The sequence below is a fragment of the Cotesia glomerata genome, linkage group LG7 (assembly GCF_020080835.1).
Source record: "Cotesia glomerata isolate CgM1 linkage group LG7, MPM_Cglom_v2.3, whole genome shotgun sequence".
In the NCBI taxonomy this organism is placed as follows: Eukaryota; Metazoa; Arthropoda; class Insecta; order Hymenoptera; family Braconidae; genus Cotesia; species Cotesia glomerata.
In genome coordinates, this window is record NC_058164.1 from 44,912 (window position 1) to 71,357 (window position 26,446).

Here is a 26,446-nt window from a genome sequence, read left to right on the forward strand (position 1 = left end):
GAAAAAAAAAACAAGTTTAACTGAATGAATTATAATTACAAAATAATGATCTTGAAGCATTTCAAAATTTTAAGTTATATACAAATTTATATTATTGTTCTGTAAAAGCAACAGAAAATGAAAATAAATAGACGAATAATGGATAGTTAATTAAATTTACGTTCCTGAGCAATCAACGCTCTATATTTGATTATTAATAATTATGCTTATAGAGTTCAAAAATTTATTCAATTAGCAGCATATTTTCTCAATTTAATCAACTTCTACTGACGACGCACTTTTGTACTGAAATTCTCGTTCTTATTATTATACCTTGAAAAGACAAAATAAGAAAAAACGATAACTACCCGGTCGTTTATTATTTTCAAGTAGTTTTGAAGAATAAGGAAAAAAAAAAAGGAAAAGAGGAAGAAGAAGAATATGTCTCACGGCAGGATGCTAAAATAAAACCAGTGAATGAGAATGGAAAATTTTAACTACTAAAACTTGAACGGCTAAATAGTCGAGTTAAGTAACGATAAATTATTATACCATTTAAAATATTTATTACTTAATCAATGGCATTGATGAAATTTCATTTTTAAAGAGCTTAAAGTCATTATAATTCTTTAGAATATGATCAAATCATTAATATATCTATAAAGATATTTATATTTATTCTAGAGTAATTATAATATATTATTAATTGCTTCAAATTAAAGTATTGTTTTTATTTGTGATATTGTCATCTACTGTTCAACCGGTATTTCTGTTTTTTTTTTTTTTTTTTTTTTCTTATAATCCTAGCTCGTTTTCTCGAAATACTTTTCCGTTTATAAAAAAAAAAAAAATGCTGTGACGCTCAGTATCAGTGACCCAGTTTAAGAAAAGAATCCCTGAGGGGAAATAAGAAGAATCCTGGGTGATGCTTTTTGAAGTGATCTTTAGACAATTTAATGTCGCATGGAATTTATAGTTAACGAGTTTGTGCTTGCTTTATTATTTTTCTTTTTCTTAATCTTTCAACTGTACTTTTTTAACAGCATGTAGTAAAAAATTTTGCGTCATTTTTTACACAAATCGTGTGTATATTGATACATGACGGACAAACATTTTTTTATAGTTTTTAGGTAAACGCTTAATGTATGACATAAAAAAAATTTGTTTGCAAATTTTTTTTTAACGCAATGTCGGAAAATTTTTTACTTTGTAGTGTATAAAAAAATTTACACATGATATACTTTTAACGATTCAAATAAATAATTTTTTTTTATAATACTATATCTAAAGTATTAATTTGGCTAATTCTGCAAGAGTATACATATAAATTATTTATATACAATACATAATAGCTACAATGAGGTAAATTTTCAATTAATCTTAAGTTGTAAACATTGGTTGTTAATTAATGAATAAAACTACTCTTATTCACGCGATTTTCTAACATGAACTATAAACTATATAGGTATATCGTATATGTATATTTGTTTATGTATATGGAAGGTTAATTTTACTTACGCGAGTAGACATCGTTATAGATAACTATTTTGGCTATATTTAAAAAAAGATTTATTGCTTCTCTGGGCATAATTTAATATTTTGAAATTATATACCAACAATTTTAATCTGAGAAAATCCATATTTAATAAATAAACAAGGAGTAGAATGTATATGTATAATGTGTGGGAAACATTCTCATGAGCAAATTCCATGCTCCTTATATTTGGCTGACGTCACATTTAGTTTCAGTTGGGGTCAGCCCGGTGTTTCCTCATGCGTAATTCCTCCTTCTTAAGATTCCCACCCGTTTTTGAGGAGCTAATCCAACGTTAGGGCTGACAGATGCATGGGAAAGAATTCAACACAACCACACGTGAATATTCATTTTTACCTTTAATTTTCATTAATTATTCTCACTTTACTATATATTGATTGTACCCAAAACTTATCATTATTATTTAATTTTTTTATCCGGATTATTAATGTTTTTAGAAATATTTGTTTTCAAAATTATATTAAATTATTAGAAAATTGGAATTATAAATTACTATGATAAAGAGAAAATGATAATTAAATTTAATTGCTTGACGTATTATATTTTAGATAGTTTTGGACACTTAAAAAAAATAAATATTTGTCGCTGGATGAATAGTCGCTGCATTTTTCATTAACGTTATAGTTTTATTCTTTTAGAAATTTTATTTACAACCGATGAAAAAAAAAAAAAAAAAAAAAAACCGGATATTAATCGGTTTGTAAAATTTTAATGAAAAAGATTTATGAGCTTGCTGATATTGGTCTATCAATTTTTTTATGCTTGGAAAAAATGAAACATAAATTGTAAAATATTTTGGATTTAATTAATAACTAATAATGTTTGATCGGTAAATAATTTGCAGTATATACTTATAACATTAAATTTGAAGGGCAAATTCAGATTGATAAAGATAGAAGATAGCAGACCGGACATAGGAAGTGAAAAAAAAAAAAAAAAAAAAAAAAAAAAAAAAAAAACTATATTTGGAAAAGACGACCACCACTGAAACCGCATTCGAGTGAAAGATATTTTAACCACTATGCGCTATGGGCTACGGTATGAGTAAGAATCGATCCATTCTCCTGGTTCATACTCAAATTTACTCCCACCAAAGTCTAGTCCTTATTATTCCGTCTCTTATTCGTCTTATTCGTTTTACCGCTGCCGTGCGAAAATTTAATATATATATATATACTCTCACAAATTCTCTCCCAGATTCTCATGTGTTCCAGCCTCAACCTATTTTCGTATTACTGCTCGAGAGAAATTGGCAAGACGCCATGTAATGGCCAACGCACTGAGTACAGTAGTATATGTAGTATGTACTGCCGTCATAAGTATATTTGGTATTGTGATATTCTCCATCAGCAATACCGTTTAGACGAATTTCTTATTTACTATAGTACAACTATTTGTACCATCCCTCCTACTTAATACCAATATGCCGTCATACCTCAAAATAAAAAGATTACTTTGCATATAATTTTAATTTTAACACTGGCTGTGGCTATATTTGAGCTCTAAATTTGCCGTGGTGACTCGGCTAGCAATCAATTTTTTATTAGATTTTACGTAATAATTATTGTTAATATCATTATTATGAATATTTATACAAAATTGAAACATAAAATAAAGCTTTTATAGTAGTGAAGATTTTTTGTTAATAAAATATATTTATGAGATAGAAAAATTTTTTTAATTAACTAAATTTAAAAATTGTAAATAAAATACATACAAATAACAACAAGAACAATAATAATATTGAGTAACAATATGTGATGTGCATATATGATATGCCAATGATTATTGTGTGTTATTATCAGATGTATCGCATTTCATCTTGAGGATGAGCAATATGTAGTAATGTGTGTAAAGCTCGTAGTAATGTAGCATTGATAATTATCTATATACACATATGTCATGATAATTTCATGTCAAATCGTTAGTGTATTTAATTATGGCTTGTTGTATTGCAGCATATACATTTTATAAATTCCAAAAATTAAAATAATAACAATAAAATAATGACAAATATCATATATTATCTAATAATAAATGAATAATGAAGAAATAAATATATAATTTTGTTTGCATCCCTTTAAAACCAGAAAAAGTTAGACTAGTGGTGAATAAGCGTTATTTATTTCCGCGTCGGTAAAGAATGCAAATCAAATGCGGCGTTCTGTGATTTGGCACAGTTCCAAAATGAGTTTTGCACGCGTTCGAAAGCAAAAGATAGATGAAAGAGAGAAAATAATACAGATGGTAAGAATAGATAACACTAACCGTTCTACATGATAGAGAGTATAAACTGTACATACATAATATATAGGTGTAGTATAAATATATATATACGTTAGTGGTAGATTGTATTGATATGTTATGGTTCATATAATACAGATGATAAACATCAAATTTTTCACTAAAATGATCAATGATGAACGGCGCTATTCTATTTTATTTTTTTTTTTTTTTTTTACTCTCCTTTATCATAATCATAGTAAATTAATAAATTTTTTGTTACAATTTAGCTGAATGGGTAATTCTTATTCGAAGATTCTATATGAAATATATTAAATAAAGTAAAGCTAACTCAATTAGCTATGAAACCAGTTTACTGAAAGTTTATAATTGGAGAACAGTAAACGTTAAACTGTAAGTAGAAATGGAGTAGACAGCGAAAACCAACTTTGTATGTTCAATAAATTCAATCTAATGTGTAAGCTTATTATTTTGTCAAAATATTTATTATTCTAAGATATATTTTTTATTTATTGACACTCTAAAAATGTAGTATCTTATAATTAAAAAATAAAAAATAAAAAATTAAATAACTATATGCTCTCTAATACACGATATAAGAGACAAAGTAAAAATAAGTGCAAGATTATAAGGGAGTTAAACTGAGAAGATAAAGGCTCACTGGTGTCTCTTATTCCCCAATAGGTCTTTCCGTGTATAATGAATGTCGAGTGCTCTCCACTCAAAGGTTAACTTTGTTATCATACTCTTATTAATAATAGTCTCTTTCTCTTTACCCATTACTACTATCACTGTATTGTTAATATATTATATTATATACAGTATTTAAGAAGAAATAAAATAATTATAATAATTATTATTTTTATTTTTTTTCGACAATATCATTTAATAATTTACTATCATCTATAGTAGGGTAAAAAATTTTTCATAATTGTTTAAGTGCACTACTAAGCCGTTTAAGACATAAAAATTGAAAAATTTATTGGTATTTTTGTATCGGTAATAATTAGTTATGATTATGTTTGTAATTTCTCGCGCCATGAGCAGATCGCCGCCTAACAACTACTCAACCTATAGAGACTCACTATATAGTGCGAGCGAGAAACTAAAAAAGACGTGAGTGACGAAGGGTTAATTTGTTTTTTTTTTTTTTTTTTTTCTTTTTCTTTACATCGTACTGAATTACTGTCGCTCAACTTTCTAGTTTGATTTTTTATTAGAGCCCATCGACTTCTTGAAATAGAAAACTCTTTGGTTTTAAATAGTACTTCTTTGGTATCTCAATAGAGAGAAACAAAGAAAAAAGAATTTTTTTTCCTCAGATTTTCCCTCTCTCAGTATCGTCGTCTTAGTCGTCGCCGAGAACGTCGACGACGTGACTTGTATAGCATATTGCGACTTGTCTGAAACGATAGAAAAAAAAATTATCATCAAGAAATCAAAAAGAAAGACAAGTTTCCTTTAAACTCAATGAAGCTAAACGATGATATATATTGCCATTAAAAAATGTTTATCTTTTATGTTTATTATAAACATAAAGTAAAACATATTCATATATATATATATACATGTGTGTCGGGTACATTTGTAATAACTATCAATAGTATTCCCCATATAGCGACTAACCAAACTTACTTTGGTACATGGTTATTTATTGGATAATATTTTACATCAACACCATACATGTTTTGCCAAAACAGTTTGAATAACTTAAAAATAAGTCATTGAAACATATAACATGTAACACTTATATATACATTGAAATTTTTCGGCTTTTTATGAGATTAACAATATTATTATTATTATAACTTACTTATATAATAAAAAGTTTTATATTGTAAAAAATTATTTCAATAGAAATAGATAAAATTTTCTTATATATGTTTAACAGTTATAAATATTTTATATGCAAAGTTACACGATCTTTAAGACGCATGAGACCGAGAAATCCTACTCGGATGTGCTTGCTCACTTGTAACTGTAAAGAAGCATATTTCAAGCTATCATAAATCTTTCTCTTTCTCTTTCTCTTTCTCTTTTTCGTAGTAACTTTAGAAGCTACCCTTGAGTAAACGTAAATTCTACGACGATTCAAAGGAAATAATATCACATTTATTTGGACGCGTGAGATAGATAAATGTATTTATATATAAATGTACATATACACCCGGTATCATTCGTTCTAGTACTTTTTTGACCGTAACAGTTAAATTTTCTTCATATAAACAAAATGAAAACTATAAATATATTCTCAAGACTTTAAGACTTTTCTTTTAAGGGAGGCTTATATAAAATCAAAATTTCAAACAACAAATGGTATGTGACAATTTCACATCGGCTACTGTATCACATCCTATATGTATATATCTAAACAAGCAAATAGACAAGCAATAAATGGTGTCGATAAGCAATTGATGAAAAAACGAACAACCGAAGCGTACAGAGCAAAACAAATAATTCGTCAAACTGGATCGGTTTCCAATGTATTCTTTTTTTTTCCCCAAATTTCCCATATACGTTTTATTTTTCGATAGTTGTAACATGGAAATGACTAGAAGAGAATTACAGTAAAGCTCATAGATCCCTCATACACGGAAGATTGTGAGTATAGTATAATGAATAAAAACCCATGATACATACTGCTATAGATATAGACGAATAATATCTATCGTAGCCATAAATTCATTGCGTTTCCAATTTTAACAGCCATGACCCATTTATTTGCAAATCCAGCCATACATTTTTCTTTCTTCCTTCCTTCCTTCCTTCCTACTCTTCTTTTTTGCTTTTTTTTTTTTTTTTTTTTTTTTTTTAACTTTCCGCTATGAAAATCAATGATTTTCAAAAATTATTAAGTTATGTATTGATTTTACTCTGATTTTTGAAAATCGAGTTCTTTACAAACCTCGGGGTTTTCAGGTCCTAGGAAGTTATTCTGATTATTTTTACGTGGATGTCCTGAAAATGTGTTGGAATTTGTTATCAAATCACTTTGCAGGGTATAAAAAATTTTTTTGCGCTTAAAAAACTGCATTGAATGCTGAAAACAAAATGAAAATTGCAGTAAAGAATTTTTTTTTTCTCAAGTATTTTTCTATGCCATATAGTTCAGTAAACGGTTTTCTATCATGCTTTTTTTTTTTTTTTTCTTTTTCTATTGATAATTGTTGTTATTGTACTTGAGTTTATTTTTATTGTGATTATTGATTTTTATCTGAACGGATTTGAGTTTGAGTTTTCTATTGGTGAGACACCGTACAAAATGTGCGGTACCATTTCATGTTGGTCACGCTCGCCAAGCAAAGTTGGTGGAAAAAGTAATTAAGGGATAGATCGTCTATTATTTAAGTTGAATATACCCTAAATTGGTCCCCGTTGTGAATACAAAATGTAACTTAACTGTTCGCTTATTCCTTTTTTATTCATAAAAAATGACATATCAGATTAATGAAAATTGACATCAATATTTTTATATCAGGTGCATAATAGAAGTAATGTTGACAAACGGCGATCCAAATATTTCTATAATCAAATTATGAGATGTGCTATCTATCCAAATGATTACCAATAGTTATATAATAATAATAAAAATAAATAATTTTAAGAGATAGAGAGATACAGATGAAAGCGAAGATGTTTGCCTTAATATAACTTAGTAACGCCGTTGTTTCACTAGTAGTGTATACTCTATACATTGTAGATACAACAATCAAATAACTAAATGACAACGTAAGTAATGTTGATACTTTTAAATATTAACAGTAGAGTTATACGCAACTTACAAGAGTTCAAGATATATACCTATATACTTATTGTACAATTTATATGATCTGTAATTAAAAATACCTTAACAATATACTATTAGATTTTTAAATAACTAAAATATTTTTCAAAAAATATCGATTATTAAAACACGGATGTTGCGTAAATATTCCGGAAAAAATTTTAAATAACGTTAAAAGAAATAGAAAACGGCAACTAATCTATAGCTTTAAATCGATGTATATACATTTTATTATACCGTGAAATTTGTGGATAATGCATTTAATATATTTCTTTAACGTGACATACCGTTATTGCCTAACCTAGTAAGTAGGTTAATAACGAGAGATTTTGAATTTGGCTGTAAGCCAAATGTTGACACCGGACTCTGTATATAGATTATTTTGATTTTGTTTCGATAACAAACTATCAAAAAATTCAAGTATTAATACCTCACTGATTATTATCAAATTTTTTAACCCTAAAAATGAATAAATAAATAATTAATCTATAGAATTTATAATAATACATATGCAAGAAAATATTTAAATAATGCCGAAGATTTTTAAATGCATTAATTGATTAAATAAAAAAGTTTTAAATAGATGAATAATTTATAATAAAACAAAAGTAGCTTTAATAGATCAATATATTGTATTAATGTATATATAAATATAGTTATTAAATATTTAAGTATGTAATAAAATCAACAAAAACCATTACAACAATACAGAAATACAGAAACACATTGCAAGTATTCCTCTCAAACAAACTGAATATATATGTATATATAATATATAGGGCATACAACTTAATCTAACTTGCTAGGAGTAGAATCGTATACGATCAATTTCCGACCAAGTAAACGGAACGAAGCAAAGGGAGCGAGAGAACATCACTTTGCTTCAATTCAACCTGTACACAAAGACTTAGTAAATTTAGTATTAGTATTAGGGCTTACTATATTATTTCAACTAAAATGTATTTTCGTCAAAATAAATAATGCTTTTACTTTTAATTTCTACATTTGATATTCTATAATTCTATAAATTTATATAATAATATTAACGAAAAACAAAAGTCAAAAATAAATCTATCATTATTATTATTATTATATGTATAGAAAATGTATTACGAATCAAACAAACTTTATCATATAAAATGAAAATTTTAAATTATCAATAATTAAAAAGAAAAAAAGGTTTATAATGATTTAACATATATATATATTTTTTTTTTGTCATGTTTTTTTTTAGGGATGGAACCATGGAAAAAAAGCGAAAAAAATGGAGAACAAGGATCAGAAATACAATTACCGTGTATTTTAAAAAGTCCAAAATGTGGTGGACTTCACAGTATTAAGTGGTACAGAGGTAGCCAGAGAATACTCATATTCAGTGAAAGTGCTGGGATAACACGTGGAAATAATGATATTGCAGCAAGGTAAACAATATATTTATTACAATTTTTTATTTATTGATATTTATTATATTATTGATATAATTAAATTATACATATAATTTTATGTTAGTAATTGTGACTAACCGTAAATGCCCTATGTAAATCTTATACCATATATTAGTAATTTTAGTTTTATAATATTATTGTATATAAAATAATAAATAATTAACTACAATAGATCAACAATGAATTACAATCAAAATGCTACGAAAACATATCTAAAAATATCAGATTTAAAACTAGAAGATGAAGGTTTATACAAATGTGAAGCTACGTATTTAGCTGTGAATAGGGAGTGTAATAATGTACAACATATAACTCTCAATACCACTGGTGAGTAATTACATTAATAATAATAATAATAACATTTACTTAATAGATAAATTGTATAATTTTTCTTTTATTGTTTGAAAATCCCTCTATCATCTTATTTATTGGTTTAAAAAATAAGTGATTAAATTTATCTATATTGAATATTATAGTTTTTCCTTAAAGTTATATAATAAACTAAAAAGTTACACAAAACAACTTGCAATAATAGATATATTTATAATAATAATAATAATTATTATTATCAAATAAAACTTTTTATAATTTAAAATATTAATATAAATGTTAATTTAAATAAATATTTACCAACACATAATTTGCACGGCAAGTGTTATAAAATGAAATAAAAAAATAGAATAACAAAAAGAATAACTTTGAGAACTATAAAACCGTAAAGAAGCTTTACTAGCCTGAAACTTGTTTTACCGAACATTGGAAAGTATTTTATATGGCCGAGTTTCTTCTCGAAAATTAATGTTCTTTCTCAGTTTAAAGTTTTTAATACGAAAAGTACCATCGAAAAGTAACGTGATATTCTTTTTAGAAAAATTGTCATAGAACATTGGAAAATCTATACAGTGAATTTTTAATATAATAAATTTCAATTTCAAGCCTTCATTTTCATTTTTTAAAATTATTACAATTATTACAAAAATAATAATAATAATAATAGATGAAATAGATGTATGCAACTGACATAAAATTGATGGAAAAATGTTAAATGTATAAACCAATAACATGTATTACTACTACATTGTGTATATGTAGCTTAAAAAATAAATCAAGAAATGAATGAATGAATGACGTCTATAATATAATATAGTAGGTGCTCTTATAGCTTTCCAGCTGTGAAGCTGGCAAGAAAGTCGTGCTTATTGAAAAGTTTATTCATATTGAAAAGTTGAATTTGTAATTTCAACAAACTCAATCCTCTACTCTTATCCAGCATTTGCTACTATTTTTTTTTTTTTTTTTTTTTTTTTTTTTTTTTTTTTTTTCTCTCTCTCTCTCTCTCTCTCTCTCTACCCTATTCTTGATGTTAAGTTTGTTTAAGTAAAAAAAATTTTAAAATTAATAATGTACGATTTTTCATAAATAAATTCAAATTAAATTATTTTTATAATATTTCAGTACGTCCTAAATTTTTACGGATTACAGAAGAAGATGATAATACAAATTTAACTTCAGGGACTATTTTAGGGCCAATTAATGAAGGTACATTAATGACTTTAAATTGTGAAAGTGATCAAGGAAAACCCGTACCAACTGTGGAATGGTATAAAGGCGATAAGAGACTTAAAGGTATATATTTATTTATTTTATTTTTTAAAACTTTTAGTCTAATGAAAATATTATTCAATATAATGTAAACTCAATGTAAGTATTAGTAAAAAGCATTCACAGCAGCATTTAACAATTTATATTCATACTATGTTTAAAATAACATGTAATATAATGATAAATCTATAATATAGTATATTATATTAGCAATTAGTTGATGAAATTCTTCCTGCCTGTTGGTACAAAAAACCCTCAGTAGTATAACTCATAACTGTACGAAATCCATTCCAGCAGACTCTTGGTAAAATACTCACAACATACAATATTATAATATAATATAACATAATTTTCTACTGAAAATGAGATACATACTCTTAAATTCTGAATTATTTGCCTATGTTTCTGCTACTATTGTTGTTACTACTACTACTACTACTACTACTGCTGCTGCTGCTGCTGCTGCTGCTGCTATTATTACTATGTTAGTTGTCTCTCATTGTCTTAAAACCGTTGGTAGCTTACACAAAACCGTACGACGATAATTTAATTTTATTTTATCACGAGACATTTTTACCAACGAATAATTAGCTTAAACCCTTTAATTTAAAGAAACGAATTTTTTAATTTACTATTATACATTTAGAGAAAAAAAAAGTAATAGATAATTTTTGTTTTTGTTGAAAATATTGAAAGAAAAAGAAAGTAATTTTAAAAAATGGACAATTGTGTCACGAGTAAAATAATATTCATTAAATATTAATAATATGGGCTCATAAAATTATTGATAGCCATTGGTTCAACAAAGGTCAGAGAAAATGGGGTTGGAATAGGAAGTAGTGTGCTACAGTTGCAAGTTGGCCGCAGCGAATTAGGTGCTACCTTTACTTGCAAAATCAGCAGTTTGGCACTTGCTGAGCCTCTAACTGTCGACATCAAACTTGACGTTCACGGTGAGTACGTGAGAAATCTCACATAATACTTAAATATCATATGATTTAACTAAAAACGTATTAAAATATATGTCTCATGGGAAAGAAGCAGGAGTCTTAAAAAAAAAATTAAAAATAAAACTTGAATAAATTATTTCTTGAAAAATAAATATTTAAGATATAATATATTAAGTAAATGATTTTATATATATATATATAAGTATATACATTTGTGTACAAATATATAAATTAGATCAGAAGTGTCAGTAAATAGATGTGAAGGCAAAGCTTTTATACTCGTTAAGCGATATAATACGAAATATATGAAACATTTCGTTCGTGGGTGGAATATTTAAGCACTTATTACTAAAAACTCTAAAGTAAAATTTGTTTAAAAATCAAAATAATCCCAGTCTGTTATACTGGTAAACTTGTGTATGCATATAAATATAAATTTTGTTACGATATGCTTTAATATATCTTTCTTTGTTTCTTTATCATTTATAAATACACTTGTTTCTTAAAAATTATTCTTATAAAAGATTTTGTTTAAGTTAATTAAGCATTGTGTAGTCATATTATGATATTATTTATCCAATAATTAATATTAATTTTTATTGTTTAACTATAATAAATAACTATAATAAATATCTTATTGACAATATGAGTAAATTAAAAAGAAGATATAAAAGTTTTAATGAGGTATATAATAAGTAACAAAGTGAATCGATGGAATGGCAAAGCAATCTGTATTTAGTATCTAGTATTGCGTATGCGCTCAATCGTCTATCTCCATCAGGACATTCACCCTTTCCGTTCCGGTCGTCCAACTTATCCCGGGAAACATGAAACAGTGCAAATCCACGTGTCGCAACATTATGTCACTGTAACAGAATAAAAAAATGACAAATTCAGAATATATACATATTTTATGCTTATATATACTATAATATGTAATTTTATAATTTATATTGTTAATAATCAATTGATAGATAGTTAGAAAATATATGTTTAAAATATTTTTTATAACTTGATAATAAAAAATAATTTTATTAACAGTAAGACCACTTAAAATGGACGTAAAAGGTGTGGTAGGACACGTAGTGAGTGGTACTAAAATTTTACTAGAATGTAAAGTCAGTGCCGCAAGACCACCAGCAAATGTTACCTGGTACAACGGAACTGATTTTCTGACCAATGATAATGACAGATTCGAAATGTTTGAAACTAAAATAGATGACAATGTAAGTACTTTGATTTATATAATAATAATAATAATAATAACTTACATGAGTATAAACTAAATAAAAAAATTAATTAATTTAAACTCAACACCAAACATTATATAGAGAAATATCAAGTTATGTTGACTATTTCTGACCTGATGTTATTATTTGTCATGAGTCATGACGTACCACAACTAGACTATATACTAACGGTCTTTACTCATCCATCGCTCCCGATAATTAGCTTTGTTTGTCAAGTGTCTAATCAAACGACGATCAACTAGATTGGAAAGCGAATTTACTATCCAATCAACCAGCTCCCTCATTATGTCTCTCTCTGTAACATATTATTTTCATTTTCCTTAATCTTTTTTTTCTGTTCTTTCTATTATTTTCATCTGTTAGTTAGATCAATTTTTATCTCTTGTGCAACAGTTCTTTTAATAAGATTTTTTGAATTTTTATACATTGAGTATAATATCAATAAATTACAATATAATTTTCCTATTATCGAAACATCCCAGCATTCTTTTTTTACATCTTCTGTGTACTAAATTATTACATACTTTTTCTTCACATGATATATAATAATGATAATTATTATTATTTTAAGAGATTCAATGCATATACTTGACCACAGCTAGTAATGTTTGTATCACAGAAAGAAGATTGAAATTGTACCCGATAGTACCACAGAACCAACACACATACATAATACTAGCAAATTCATGTCTTGTCGTTCTATCGATATTGCGGCAAATTCATTCTGTATTCGATTATAATTATTGTGGTTTTGTACTGATCATGTGAATACATTAAATCCAATACTACTTATAAAGAATGTATATGTGTATTTATTCATTTCGTGTTAATTCAAGTTTATAGTAAGCTCAACGGTAAATCATTAAATTGATATTTCAATACAGTAAATGTTTATTCTACTTATATGTATAATGATTTTATTGATTTAAAGCTCTTAGGAACTTTAAATAAATTTTTATATCGTTATATATTATAAAGTTTATCATAATTTATATATAATCTAATATATTATAAATAAAAAAGTACCTACAATAAGTTAAAATACCGATACAATTTGGCATATACATATGTGTATATCTTGACATTATTCACTACGGTAATTTTTCCTATCGTTCAAAAATTACAAATTTAATTGTTATTATTATTATTACCAAGTTTTTATCTACAAGTTATTTTATAGTCTATCTGTTATATATGATGATGAATTGGTAAATAAAGAATAAATTACATTAAACAGTAAACGAAAATTGTAAGATTAAAACTTAAACAATGCAGTGTAATCTGCAACTGTTGCGTTACCTTAATACTATATTGCAATAGTAAATATTTATCGAGATGTTTTAATTGCAATTTCATAATGCTTTTATCTATGTAACTACAATTATAAAAATACCAAAATAAAAATTTTCTTTATAATTACAGCAACGTACTCACTATTTGTGAATAACTATTAACGGTTCACTAACAATAACATTTTAATTCGATGCTCATAACAATCTAACCAATATAACAGAAATTGGGTCATATAACCTATTGTTTCTCTAATAATAAAAATAATAATAATTATTATTATCATCATAACTTATAAGTAGTCATTAATCAAATTCATCAATTTACTATTTAATTTTATTAATTTAGAGTGATGGTACATCTGAAACAAGCAGTTATCTTGCATTCACAGCATCAGAATACGATAATGGTCAGACATTTAGTTGTTTTGCTGAAAATTCAGTCACAAGAATTGAAGGAATCAAACCAATGAAAGAAGCTACAACAATTGAAGTTTTGTGTAAGTATTTACATTATATGTATTTATAAATTTTTTCAAGTATGAGTACTGCATAATAATGATAGTAATAATAATAATAATAAAAGCATAAAATTTAAAACACGTATATAAAAAATAAATCTTAAAAAGCAATACGTTCGTATTGAGATCAAGAAACAGACGTTGGACGTTTTTCACATGCGAATTATATCGCATTTGCCAGTATAGTAGTACTACAGTACTACTACTTATTATGCACAAACCCACAGTCTAATATCGACACTGGTTTTGCATATAACTTGCTAAGAAACATCAGAAAATTGACAAAGTTTCTTTGCGTGTTAAGCATATATATTAATATATAAACACCTAAAATTTCGATACATGTTTTAATAAACTAATCACTATCAACTAGTAAATTATGTTGCATATAGTCTCATTATTAACATATAAAGGAGTATATAGGCAAACATATATGTATAAAATGTAATTTTTTTTTATTATATATAGATATATTTAACTAAAAAATGTATTTAATATTCATACAAGTATTTAGTGAATACATTTTTTTTTTTTTTTTTTTTTTTTTTTTTTTATAGATGCTCCAATTATTACTATGCGGCCAGCCAACATTACCGTCAATGAGACTGAAGACTTTGTCATAATTTGCAACTACGAAGCCAACCCTGCGGGCTTAACATCCGTCAAGTGGTACGTCTCGTATTTTAAATTCAATATTAAATACACGTTGGAATTTTATTTTATATTTTTTTCTTATAAAATTTTTAAATAAATAAAATAACATTATAACAAAACTTTTAAATTACATTATACTATAAAAAAAAAAAAAAAAAAAAAAAAAATAGGTTACAAAATGATCAAGAGCTGGAATTAAATGAAGATCACTATGAGGGTGGTGTAACAGAACAGACATCTCTTACGGTTAAAAATGCAAGTGCTTCAGACATGGGCACATACAAATGTGTACTTAGTAATAGCGTTGGAGAGACAACACCTGAAAATACTGTTGATGTTTCTGTTCTTTGTAAGCTATTAATTGAAAATACTTATTTATTATCATTAATGATGATAATAATAATAATAATAATATATTATACAGATAAACCTATTGTTAAAGTATTAGTAGAACCAGAAGTACCGATAAATGAAGCAGATCGTTTAAATGTATCTCTTACATGTTATGCAGTAAAGGGTAATCCAATAAATTTGAATGCGGTAAGATGGTATTTAGACGGAGATTTATTAAAAGAATTACCCGACTGTAATATAAAAAATAATTCAACAATAACATTAAATATGGACGATACTTTAACATTTTGCGACATTGATCCAAGCAAATTACTATTGGAGGCAGTTGGCCGTTCATTTCATGGAAATTATTCTTGTGAGGGTCGAAACGACGCTGGATGGGGTTTAATTTCACCAAGTACTCCAGTAATTGTATACTGTACGCACATTACTATAATAATATTATTATAAATTATAAATAATAATAATAATAATAATAAAAAAATAATTATAGATAAACCTGGTCCAGCTATGATAAGCTATAAACCAAAACGAGTTATAAAAGGTAGTTCATTGAATATAACTTGTACTGTAACTGATCCTGGTCGACCAGCGGTGACTGGTTACAAGTGGATACGTGGGATGCATCGTCTTGCTGATCAAGAAAAATCAATTCTTAGCATTGATTCAGTTAATCTCAGGACCAAAGCCAATTTTACGTGCATCGCATATAATGAAGCTGGAGACGGTGATCCAGCTACAACTTTTATAGACGTTGCCGGTTTGTTTGTATAAAATTTTTTTTTCTTATAATTATAGATATTATATCTATATATATTGTTAATTATTTATTTATTTATTTTCATTTTTTTATATAGCACCACCTGCATTTATAAATCCACTTGCACCGTATCATGGTTACGTATACAATGCAGTGAATGTTAGTATCGGATGTCGAGTTGAGTGCTCACCCATCTGCAACGTGTCGTGGATCAAAAACAACGAGCCAATTAATTTTACCGTAATAGATAGGTATTATGTGACCAATGTATACCATCCAGCTGACCAAAGTACTAGCGATTTTGAGAGTATTCAGTCTAATCTCACCTGGAATTTGGATAAATGGCCAAATAAACAACTTGATCGATTTAAAGACAATGATAATTACACATGTATTAGTAGTGATAATGATGTTGGTAAAGGAGTACATAGTACAACTCATTTTCAAGTTGAATGTAAGATAGAAACAAATTTTTTTTTTTTATTTAAATTTATATTTTAAATATACATTTATTTCAATTAATTGCAGTCCCGCCAGAAAATATGACAATATCAAAAAAAATAATAGACGTTATTGTTGACTTTATACCAGATAGTGTTAAATGTGGGGCTGTTGCTCACCCTGAACCAACTTTTCGATGGTACCGTCAAGGATCTACTGAAACAATATCCCAAAGTCCAGTTCTTGTTTTTGAAACAAAAGTACCTAAACGTAGTAATGGAACATATTTTTGTGAAGCTACTAATCGACATGGTACTCTTAATATTTCAACATATCTCAATGTCCTTTGTAAGAATAATAATAATTTTTTTATTTGTACTTTTTTTTTTCAATATTATATTAATAAAAATAAAATAATTTAGATAAGCCAGAGTGCCAAATAAATAAAGAGCGTATTAATGGTGAAGATTATCTGGTGTGTACAGCAGTGGGTAACCCAAAGGAGTCAAACTTTAGTTGGTCATTGAAGAGTGACAATGATTCTCTTGGCCAACTTGCTGAGATTCGCCAAGGCCAAAGTTATCTTCTATTGGACACTGCGGTTACAAACTTTCGTACTTATGTCTGTATTGCTAATAATTCTATTGGATCATCACTTCCGTGTGAACGTGGAGTACCCGGTAAGCAAATTGAACATTTATTATTATTATTATTATTATTATTATTATTATTATTATTATTATTATCATTATTTTTATTTTTATTTTTTTATTATTTTAAGTTATTTAAGCACGTTTGTTATAGCACGCCAAGGACGTGCAGGTAAGTTATTAGTTGTAAGATTTATCAATTACACCGGCACACAAAAAAAATTAAGTAGAATGTGCATTTGACCGGACCTACCTAAGGGTACGTATTTTGATCCGCTGAATCCGAATTCGAGGTCAGTTAGACCCCTACACCCTCGAAATTTCGATAAAACTTCAAAAAACCGTAAAAATGATGAAAATTGGCAGTTTTAATGATAACAAAATTTACACATGTTACATCGACTACAAATCGTATGTGGAACCCATGCTGAATCCAAATTAGTTATTTGGAGACCAAAACATTCTTCATAAATTTGTTTGATCTTATCAGATAACGATCTTCGATTCCTTTCTAAATTGAATTCTCCACAAATGTAACAAAATGAATCAGGACTTTTATTACACAAATGAGAATTACTTCTTGTAATAGTATACTCTCCAGTAGCCAAGTTTCCCACTTCTGAAGAGCTGCAGTCGCTTGATGACCTGCGCTTTATGACACCTGCGAGCCTGCTTTCTCACCCTGACCAGACGCCGATACTGGGGCTCTGACTCCCTGCATCGTAAAATACTTATCACTTGTACCCAGGGACTCTGCCAGATGGTTCTGTTGCCCACCGTCACCACGTGGAGGTACCCTGGTTACAGGCACAAGCAATTAAGTCTTCAAAAGTCAAAAACGAGAGTAAAAAAAACAAAAAAAATTACTTTTTTCGGAATTTTGGAGGGTTTGTGTGATTTTTTTACATTTAAAACGGCTCGTGGTCTCAATAAAGTTTCGATTCATATTCAGCGGATCGAAATACATGAAAATCACGCTTAGTTTAGTTCCAAAAAATATATGATATAATAATAATTATTAGTTATTGTTAAATTTTAAATATTAATTTCCTTTTTATAGAGTATAATAATCTAATAACAATAATAATGATATATTATTCAACAAAGTAGAAAAAATTTTTATGAAATATATGTTGTAGGCAATCTTCCATGGTGGTTTCAATTAGAGGGTGATCTTTTAATAATTGTCATTATAATAATCGTCACTGTTGTTATTGCCATTGTCGTTTGCTGCGTCATTGTTTATTTGATATGTCGTCGTAAACAAATGCACGCGAAATGTAAGTTATCTATGAATATTTGTTTTTATTATTATAATCATTATGAATCATAAATTGCATGAAAAAAATATAATTTAAGACCAATAGATTTACATTCGCTATAATAATGCGTTTTAATATTTATTATCATAAATCAAGTATTTTGTTTTAAAATTTCAATTTATTATTCACTTAAAAAAAAATTTCAAGTTAAATAGAAAAATTTTTTTTATATATATACTATTAATTTTAAATGATTATAAAATAAGCATGTTGCTTGACATATTATAATTTTTTATTCATTATATGCACGTCTACAGACAAATAGTCAGCAGTTAATTAACGCTTAATTATAACTTATAACATAAGTATTATTAATATTTAATTCCATTCATTCCAAATGTTTCATATTTAAACAGTGAAACTATATTATTTTCAAATATTAAATGCTAAATTGACAAATTTTTTTTCTTTTTTAAACTTTTTATTTAATTAATATAAATAATAGATACAAGGCATTAAATTTTATTATTTTTTTATTTTATGAATTGTATATAAATAAAAAAATTTATATAATTCATCATAATACTAGTTTAGCTTGGGAAAAAAAAAAAAAAAAAAAACTAACATTTTGATTTATTTCTGTTTTGCTTTGTAATTTGGACATACTAAATGATATACAGACAGTAATCGCATGGTCACATTGGAGGAACGTCAACAGTAAGTATATCAGCTTTTTTGTTTAATTAATTATGATTTTCACTAGCTTTTTTTATCATTATTTTCATTTTCAAATCATCTTCTGCTACATCAGCTATAACTTTTTGTTTTTGTAATTAACCTTTGCTTTTTTTTTTCTTTTTTCTTTATTAAACTCTATTTTATCTAAAATTTTTGTATATATCAGTAGTTGTAATTAAATATAATTAAAAATATAGTAATTATATTAAAGGTATGTGTATCATATTGAAGCATGCGTAATAAAAAAGTTTTTTAGATCTCAAATTGATAAAAATATATGTATATATAATAATTGATTTGCTTGGTTACACACGTCTAGATGCAATTACTTTTCAAGTGAAATTCATAAACGCACCCTGTATATAGTTCACTCACATTGATAATTATAATGATAAAAATAAATTTTAAAAAAAAATATAGAGAACCACACAACGGTTATAACCTATTTACAACGTCATCAGTCGTCGTAATTAATATCATTTATTCTAATAATCAGTATCAACTAATATCCCAGTGACTGTATAAAAGTAAAGTGTTATGATTAATAAGTTAATTAAACTCAGTATAATAAATATATATATATATATATATATATAATTAATGTTTTTTTTTTTTTTCAATTTTCAACTACTATTGTAATAAGATTGTTTGATTTATTTTTTAGAATAGTAAATTTCAACCAATCTTAATATAATTATATTTTTTCGATATTTCGATTAATTTAAAATCATATTTTGATCATCAATCGTAATTTATTGAACATAATTACGCAATTAAATTTAAATAAATCGATTACTAAAGAAAGATCCGTATGCTGAGTATTTATCGGTTGGGTGGTTTACTCGGAGATTTTTTTCATATTTATTTTTTTACACGTTTTTTTTTTTTTATATTTATTGATATACATCACTATTTCTTGTAATGTTTCTCTGATACTATCTACCAATACTTTTTCAATATTAATAAATATCAATTGCAAAACTAAAGTTTTAATTGGAAATTGGGAATCACTGGTGATTGAATTTATTTATTTGGTATTTAGTTTAAATTTATTTATTTAGTTATTTATCCAATGATTTTTAATATTTGATTAAATTAAATTTTATTTTTAATAACATTCACACTGAGAGAAAAGTGCATAGTTAACTGAATCATAACATCACAATTATGAAAATATAGTTTTCTGAATTTTTTTTTTTTTAGTTACTCAAACTATGCATTAGTTTAAGTAACTATTGATAAATAGTTATATCGACTATATTTTAATAAATATGTTTTTGTTATCGTGTTAAACAAAAAGTTATTAGGAGACTGAAAGATTTTTACGGACAACGTCTCAGATAGCTAAACTGGAAGAGCCCTTAGTGCGTAACCAAAAGATCCGAGTTCGATTCCCGGTCCGAGCTATCCGAATTATTTTTTCTGTTTTCTGAGTTAAAGTTAATCAAGATGGCTATTAAGCTGATATTTAACTGAAAATAGTTTAAGTAACTATTTATTGGGGTTCAATATAATAAATAATGGGTTAGGTACAATAACTGCAATTAAATAGTGGTGATGCTATTTAACTAGATTTTCCTAGTTCAGTTGACCATATTTTTCTCTCAGTGCAATAAACTATTTTGTTTTTATGGATCTATATTTTTTATATTTAATTGGTATTTATAAAATACTCGTATTTTTATAATTATTTAAATATATAATAATAATAATAATAATAATAATAATAAAATCAATAAACATACCAACATTTAATAGTATAATAATTTTTTATTTTTGAAACAACGTATAAAAATAATTGATTTAAATTATCGGTTTAAAATAACAATTACATTTACTTTTATCCTACTACAGTGTAGAGTTTAGAAAGTATATAAGTGCTTTTACGTTGCGTGTTTACAAACACGAGACGCAATAATTACAGAAACTTTGAAGAGGGTTATTAGATAGGTGAGGAAATTACTTTTTGAAGGATGTTGAGGGATGAAATCAAAATAAAAGTTTATTTAATAAGAATTTTATATTTTATATTTATAATACGAGTTATTTATTTTAAATATTAATTAAATATTTCCGTAATAATAATTGTTTAAGTATTGATCTACAATTTATCAAATGACACAATATTTAAAAAAAAAATAAATAAATAAAATAAATTCAATTATTAGTCCGGACGGTGGTCCACCGAGCCCGACAGAGTCGATACGTTCACATGGACGATGCTCATCCCTTCACTCAAACCCAGTTCCACGATGGCCTTTAAAACCAGGAGTTTTAGTGCACATTAATCGCACGCATAGCCTCAGTTCAGGATTAAATCCAGTTCCGCTCTCAACTTCAAATCATCATATACACACAATACCACCAACATTACCATCGACAACAACAATAACAGCAGCAGTAGCAACAACAACAACAACAACAGAAACAATTTCTGCAACAACAGCAGAAATAACGTCGTCACCAACCACAACTATGAATACAATGATGACTACTAATAAAAACTATAAAGTCGATCGATATCGTACGCGAGGAGATGAAATAATAGTCACTAGACGACCGATTAAACCATTTAGACGCGGAAAAATTATGACTATTACCCAAATGGGTATTCCTATACATAATATTGTTCATGATGAAGGCATGATTGCACGAGCTAATAGGTTAAAAGCAATATTTAGTTCACAACTAAAGGAGCCTGATTCATTTCCCGGTATATCCAGAGAAAAAACAGGTAAGTCGCTTATCTCATTATTATATCATTATATCATTATTAAGTATTGTTATTTCATATTATCATTAAATTAATTTAAATAAAAACAATTAATAACTTTTATTCGATTACAAAAATTTCAAGTAATAGTCAAATTAAATTAATTGATTTTATGAATAAATGTATACTTGATTGAAAAAAAAAAAAACAAAAAATGCTATCTTTTTTTTTTTCTTTTCTGTTAATAAAAATTAATTGTTATTTATCACATGGCTGACCACTGCATCAATTTATACGGTGTTTAAGTATTAATAAGCATTTTTAAACTCAAAAGCCACAAAATTGTCAGAATTAAAGTCTGGTTGCCAGAGGCTACGTAAAGTAGAAAATAAAAAGAAAAAAAAAATGAAAAAATAAACTGAGAAGTGAAATTTAAGTAAAAGATATAAATAGAGTAAATGACAAAAGTCAAAAGACGAATATACTTAAATGTATGTATAAGTGCAAAAGCATGAAAAAGCAAAGCCTCAGGCGTCGTATAGCATTCTAGAACGGTTTTCATTATTATTATTATTATTTTTTTCTTTATAGTAATAATAATAATAATAATAATAATAGTATCATTGATATTGATGTTGTTGTGTATGCATGGTAATACACAGCAATAGATTGCTCTGTATTTATTACTGTCTAACAAGCTTTATGTGTATTTGTGAGATTGCTCGATGTTGTATGTGTTGTATGTATATTTCCCTCAGCTGTGACTTATAAAAGAATAGTACCTCGGCAACGGATGTCGTACAACACCCCAACACTTGCTGCATCAAATTGCGACACCTCCGCCGATGGCACTGACTGCGGTGGTGGTGGTGATGTTAACATAAACGCAAATTCCAATGTATCTCGTAAGCGCAAAAAGCCGGGAGCAGGTATGTTTATAGTTTATACAATATTATACAATATTATTTGATGGAATGCTCGCTATGCTACCATATTTTAAATTCATTTACCCAATATAAAACATTTTCTTTCAAAATCACTCTACTCTATAACATTTTAAAAATTTTTTTTTTTTACTTTTATTTTATTCATCTATTAATAATTATTTATAGTGCAATTTATGACTCAACTTGATTAATATTATTTTTGATAATCTAAAAAATAAATCATTTGAAGCCAATCATACCAAGTAAAGAAAAAATATAAATTGATAAATAAACATTTGTTAATATTTTATATTGACGTGTAAATAAAATTTATTGTTAAAGATCCTGGCCATCAAGGGAATAAAAATAGTCATATTGATAGTGTTTCCGAAGGGTTGCAACCAGAATCGGATGGCAAAACTTTTTATGAAAATCTTCCATTTCACGGAATCCAAACCCCACCAAACAAGGTAATTTATTTTATTAAATGTTATGTTATTGTAATTAATAACACCTTATATTTATATATAATGTTAGCATGAATAGTTGTTTAAACGATTAAAAATTTTATTCCCTTCTGATGATAACTTTAGTAATATATCAACTATTTACTATTTTATATTTAAAATATCGATGTATATTCTTAAAAAATTGCTTCAACAGCTTGATTCTATTGGTAGCATTTTTTCTTTTTAATTTTTTTTTTACTACGACAATTCGTATTATAATTATTTTCATAATAATTAAAAAATAAAGCTATAAATGAATAAACCAAACATACCATTATAATTATAAAATATATATATTTTGCTCGCATAATTTTTTAAATAGCGTAACGAGAGTTTTTAAGTATGTCTGTAACAAGTGGATTTCGCGAAGCGTGATAAATGAGCACCAAATGTTGGTATAATATCGTACGACTATATTTGAACTGCTAGTCTTAGTACCATTAGTAAAGCCGGCGTAAAATATTGCATTTCATAAGGGCTTTAAATTAATTAAAAGCACAAGAAATAATTTTTTTTTTTTAATCATAATAATTATATAATAATATTAACAAGTAAACCATATTGATCAAATTTTTTTGGATAATAATTTACAATTATTGACTGACTTACAAATATACATAATAATACAGAGTAAACAAATAAAACGTGATTTTTAATGGAGCTAATGGGATTGGTTAATTATAAGTCAAGGGTTTACTGCTAGTTTTTATTTATTTTTTCTGAATAAGAGCAAAAATAAAAGGAAAAATGCGAATCGTACTGTTGATATTTCCGTCTTTTTCTCTTTAATACTTTATTCCATCAACATACTCGACAAATACTCAATGTCATTAGACCGACAAAATGTAGTTTTCAGATATCTATATATTGTATTTTCGAGTGCAGTATAGTTTGTAAAAACTTTGTTTTTATCATTTTTACCTAACATTAATTAAAAAAAACATTTAATTTTATCGAAATCTAAATTTATGTCAATAGAAATTGTTGGTGTGATAGGATAAATGCATCGAATCTATAACTTTTTTTAATTTATCGACTCTTTAAGATATTCAAAATCAGTCGTCACGGATATTGAATTAATCTCAGATTCAGAGCATACAAATAGCACATAAATCAAAGAATTGGAAGAATTTTGTTAGTATTGATTATAGTAAATGTAACATATTTTTATTCATTGATATATTTATGGAAAAAGTATGAAAGAAAAATGAATAAAATGACATTAATCACCCAAAATTATTAAAATTGATAGTGTATCATCTTAGTAGCGGGAGTCTGTACTTGTGTATTACGTATTAAATAGTCTACTAGATTTAAAAGTTAACCACATCTAAGTTAACATAAACTCGCTCAATCGTTTAGTAGCTTGGTGTTTCGCGTGGTACTACCTCAGTAACTTAATCGATAATCAAGTTAAACCAAAGATTTACACTCGTTTGCGATATAAAATTCAGCTTGTGTTACTTATTTATAATTATATATGTACGTAAAATAGTTATTAGGATGATCTTGTGATAGTTTGTAACAATAATTGAAATATTTTAATTTTTATTTAATGCAAAATTTAGATAATATAAATAAATATAATTAGTTGCACGTTAGTATATTATTATGATTTAATATGAAATTCAATAATTCAACTAAGGTAGGTTTTATGAAAAATAAATATTAAGTAGATTTATTTTACATGTATAAATAGTACAGAATATATAGTAATAATAATAATAATAATAATATAAAAAGAATTACACTAGTAGTGTCTGGCGTCTTTGGACGCAACGCCTTGTGTTTTAGTGTGTGGCTTCTCCTAAGTTTGCTCGAGTTTCGGCTTTGCATGGCACAACGCTAACATCATTGTCACCAACGTGTAGCAATTCACGTCCATTGAGTCGAGCGACTAGTCTCTGTGCTGGTAGTGCTGGTAGTGCTGCTAGTGCTGGCAGTTCCGGTTACGAATCAACACCAAGTCACTTGGGTCCTCACTACAGTTACCATAATATGCCGAGAAACAACTCTCCAGAGCTCAAATACAACACATTCAAACCAAGACGACGTAAACAACTTAACCATTCACACCAATTTTACTCACTGAGATTATGTCGCAAACATAACAATAATGATGATAATAATAATAATAATAATAATCAACAAAAACAAGTTGAAAAATTAGAACAACAACGTTGTAATTTTCAACTGTATGCTGTACCTATTATAAAATCATGTCCGCATAAAATCGAAAATATTAAAAATAGTATCAGCAGCAAAAGTTTTAACAGCATCAGCACTGTTGAATCAACAACTACGATACCGTCATCAAATATTATAACAATACCTAAAAAAGATAGTATACTATTGAAAAAAAAATCTTCTCTCTCTTCTTGTTTATACTCACATATAAAATCTAATGAGCTGTTATCATCATTATCATCATCATCATCATCATCATCTATGCATTACAAGTCAGTAATAAATAACAGCCAAGTACCGCCAGTACCCACACCAAGACGAAGAAAAACTGATATATCACAGCATATTTATCAAAATATTCCTCGTCCAATATTCCCAATGGATTCCGCCAAGGTTTGTCGTTTAATTAATTACTCATGGAATTTGGGAAAATTTTAAGTGATGTGGCCATCAATCTATTAATATATTATATAATAATCAATTAGAATTTAATTACTAAATTGATAATAGTGTTAAATAAATTATTCAAAGACTGTTTAGAGTTTAAAAATAATAATAATACTATGTTTATTGACTCAAATAATGATGGCCATCTCAACGAAAATTCCCTTATGTCTCAGTTGTGTATCGTCA

General features: G+C 26.7%; 1 protein-coding gene across 17 annotated transcripts in view; it reads left to right on the top strand.

The window, feature by feature from the left end:
• LOC123268425 (hemicentin-2) overlaps positions 1-26,446 on the top strand; it is a 36,983-nt gene that overhangs the window by 5,983 nt on the left and 4,554 nt on the right. For 7 of the 17 annotated variants that reach the window (XM_044733453.1, XM_044733454.1, XM_044733455.1 and 4 more), the window contains 19 exons: positions 8,797-8,983; positions 9,180-9,334; positions 10,463-10,633; positions 11,401-11,562; positions 12,601-12,785; positions 14,448-14,598; positions 15,177-15,288; positions 15,444-15,622; positions 15,698-16,045; positions 16,121-16,387; positions 16,485-16,841; positions 16,916-17,176; positions 17,251-17,508; positions 17,633-17,650; positions 18,618-18,758; positions 19,421-19,457; positions 21,647-22,212; positions 22,950-23,120; positions 23,460-23,587. In XM_044733453.1, the coding sequence (XP_044589388.1) occupies positions 8,797-8,983; positions 9,180-9,334; positions 10,463-10,633; positions 11,401-11,562; positions 12,601-12,785; positions 14,448-14,598; positions 15,177-15,288; positions 15,444-15,622; positions 15,698-16,045; positions 16,121-16,387; positions 16,485-16,841; positions 16,916-17,176; positions 17,251-17,508; positions 17,633-17,650; positions 18,618-18,758; positions 19,421-19,457; positions 21,647-22,212; positions 22,950-23,120; positions 23,460-23,587 (3,854 nt within the window). Of the gene's footprint in view, positions 1-8,796; positions 8,984-9,179; positions 9,335-10,462; positions 10,634-11,400; positions 11,563-12,600; positions 12,786-14,447; positions 14,599-15,176; positions 15,289-15,443; positions 15,623-15,697; positions 16,046-16,120; positions 16,388-16,484; positions 16,842-16,915; positions 17,177-17,250; positions 17,509-17,632; positions 17,651-18,617; positions 18,759-19,420; positions 19,458-21,646; positions 22,213-22,949; positions 23,121-23,459; positions 23,588-25,420; positions 26,207-26,446 lie in introns of all 17 variants that reach the window. The other 10 variants (XM_044733462.1, XM_044733463.1, XM_044733460.1 and 7 more) reach the window with 4 other exon arrangements.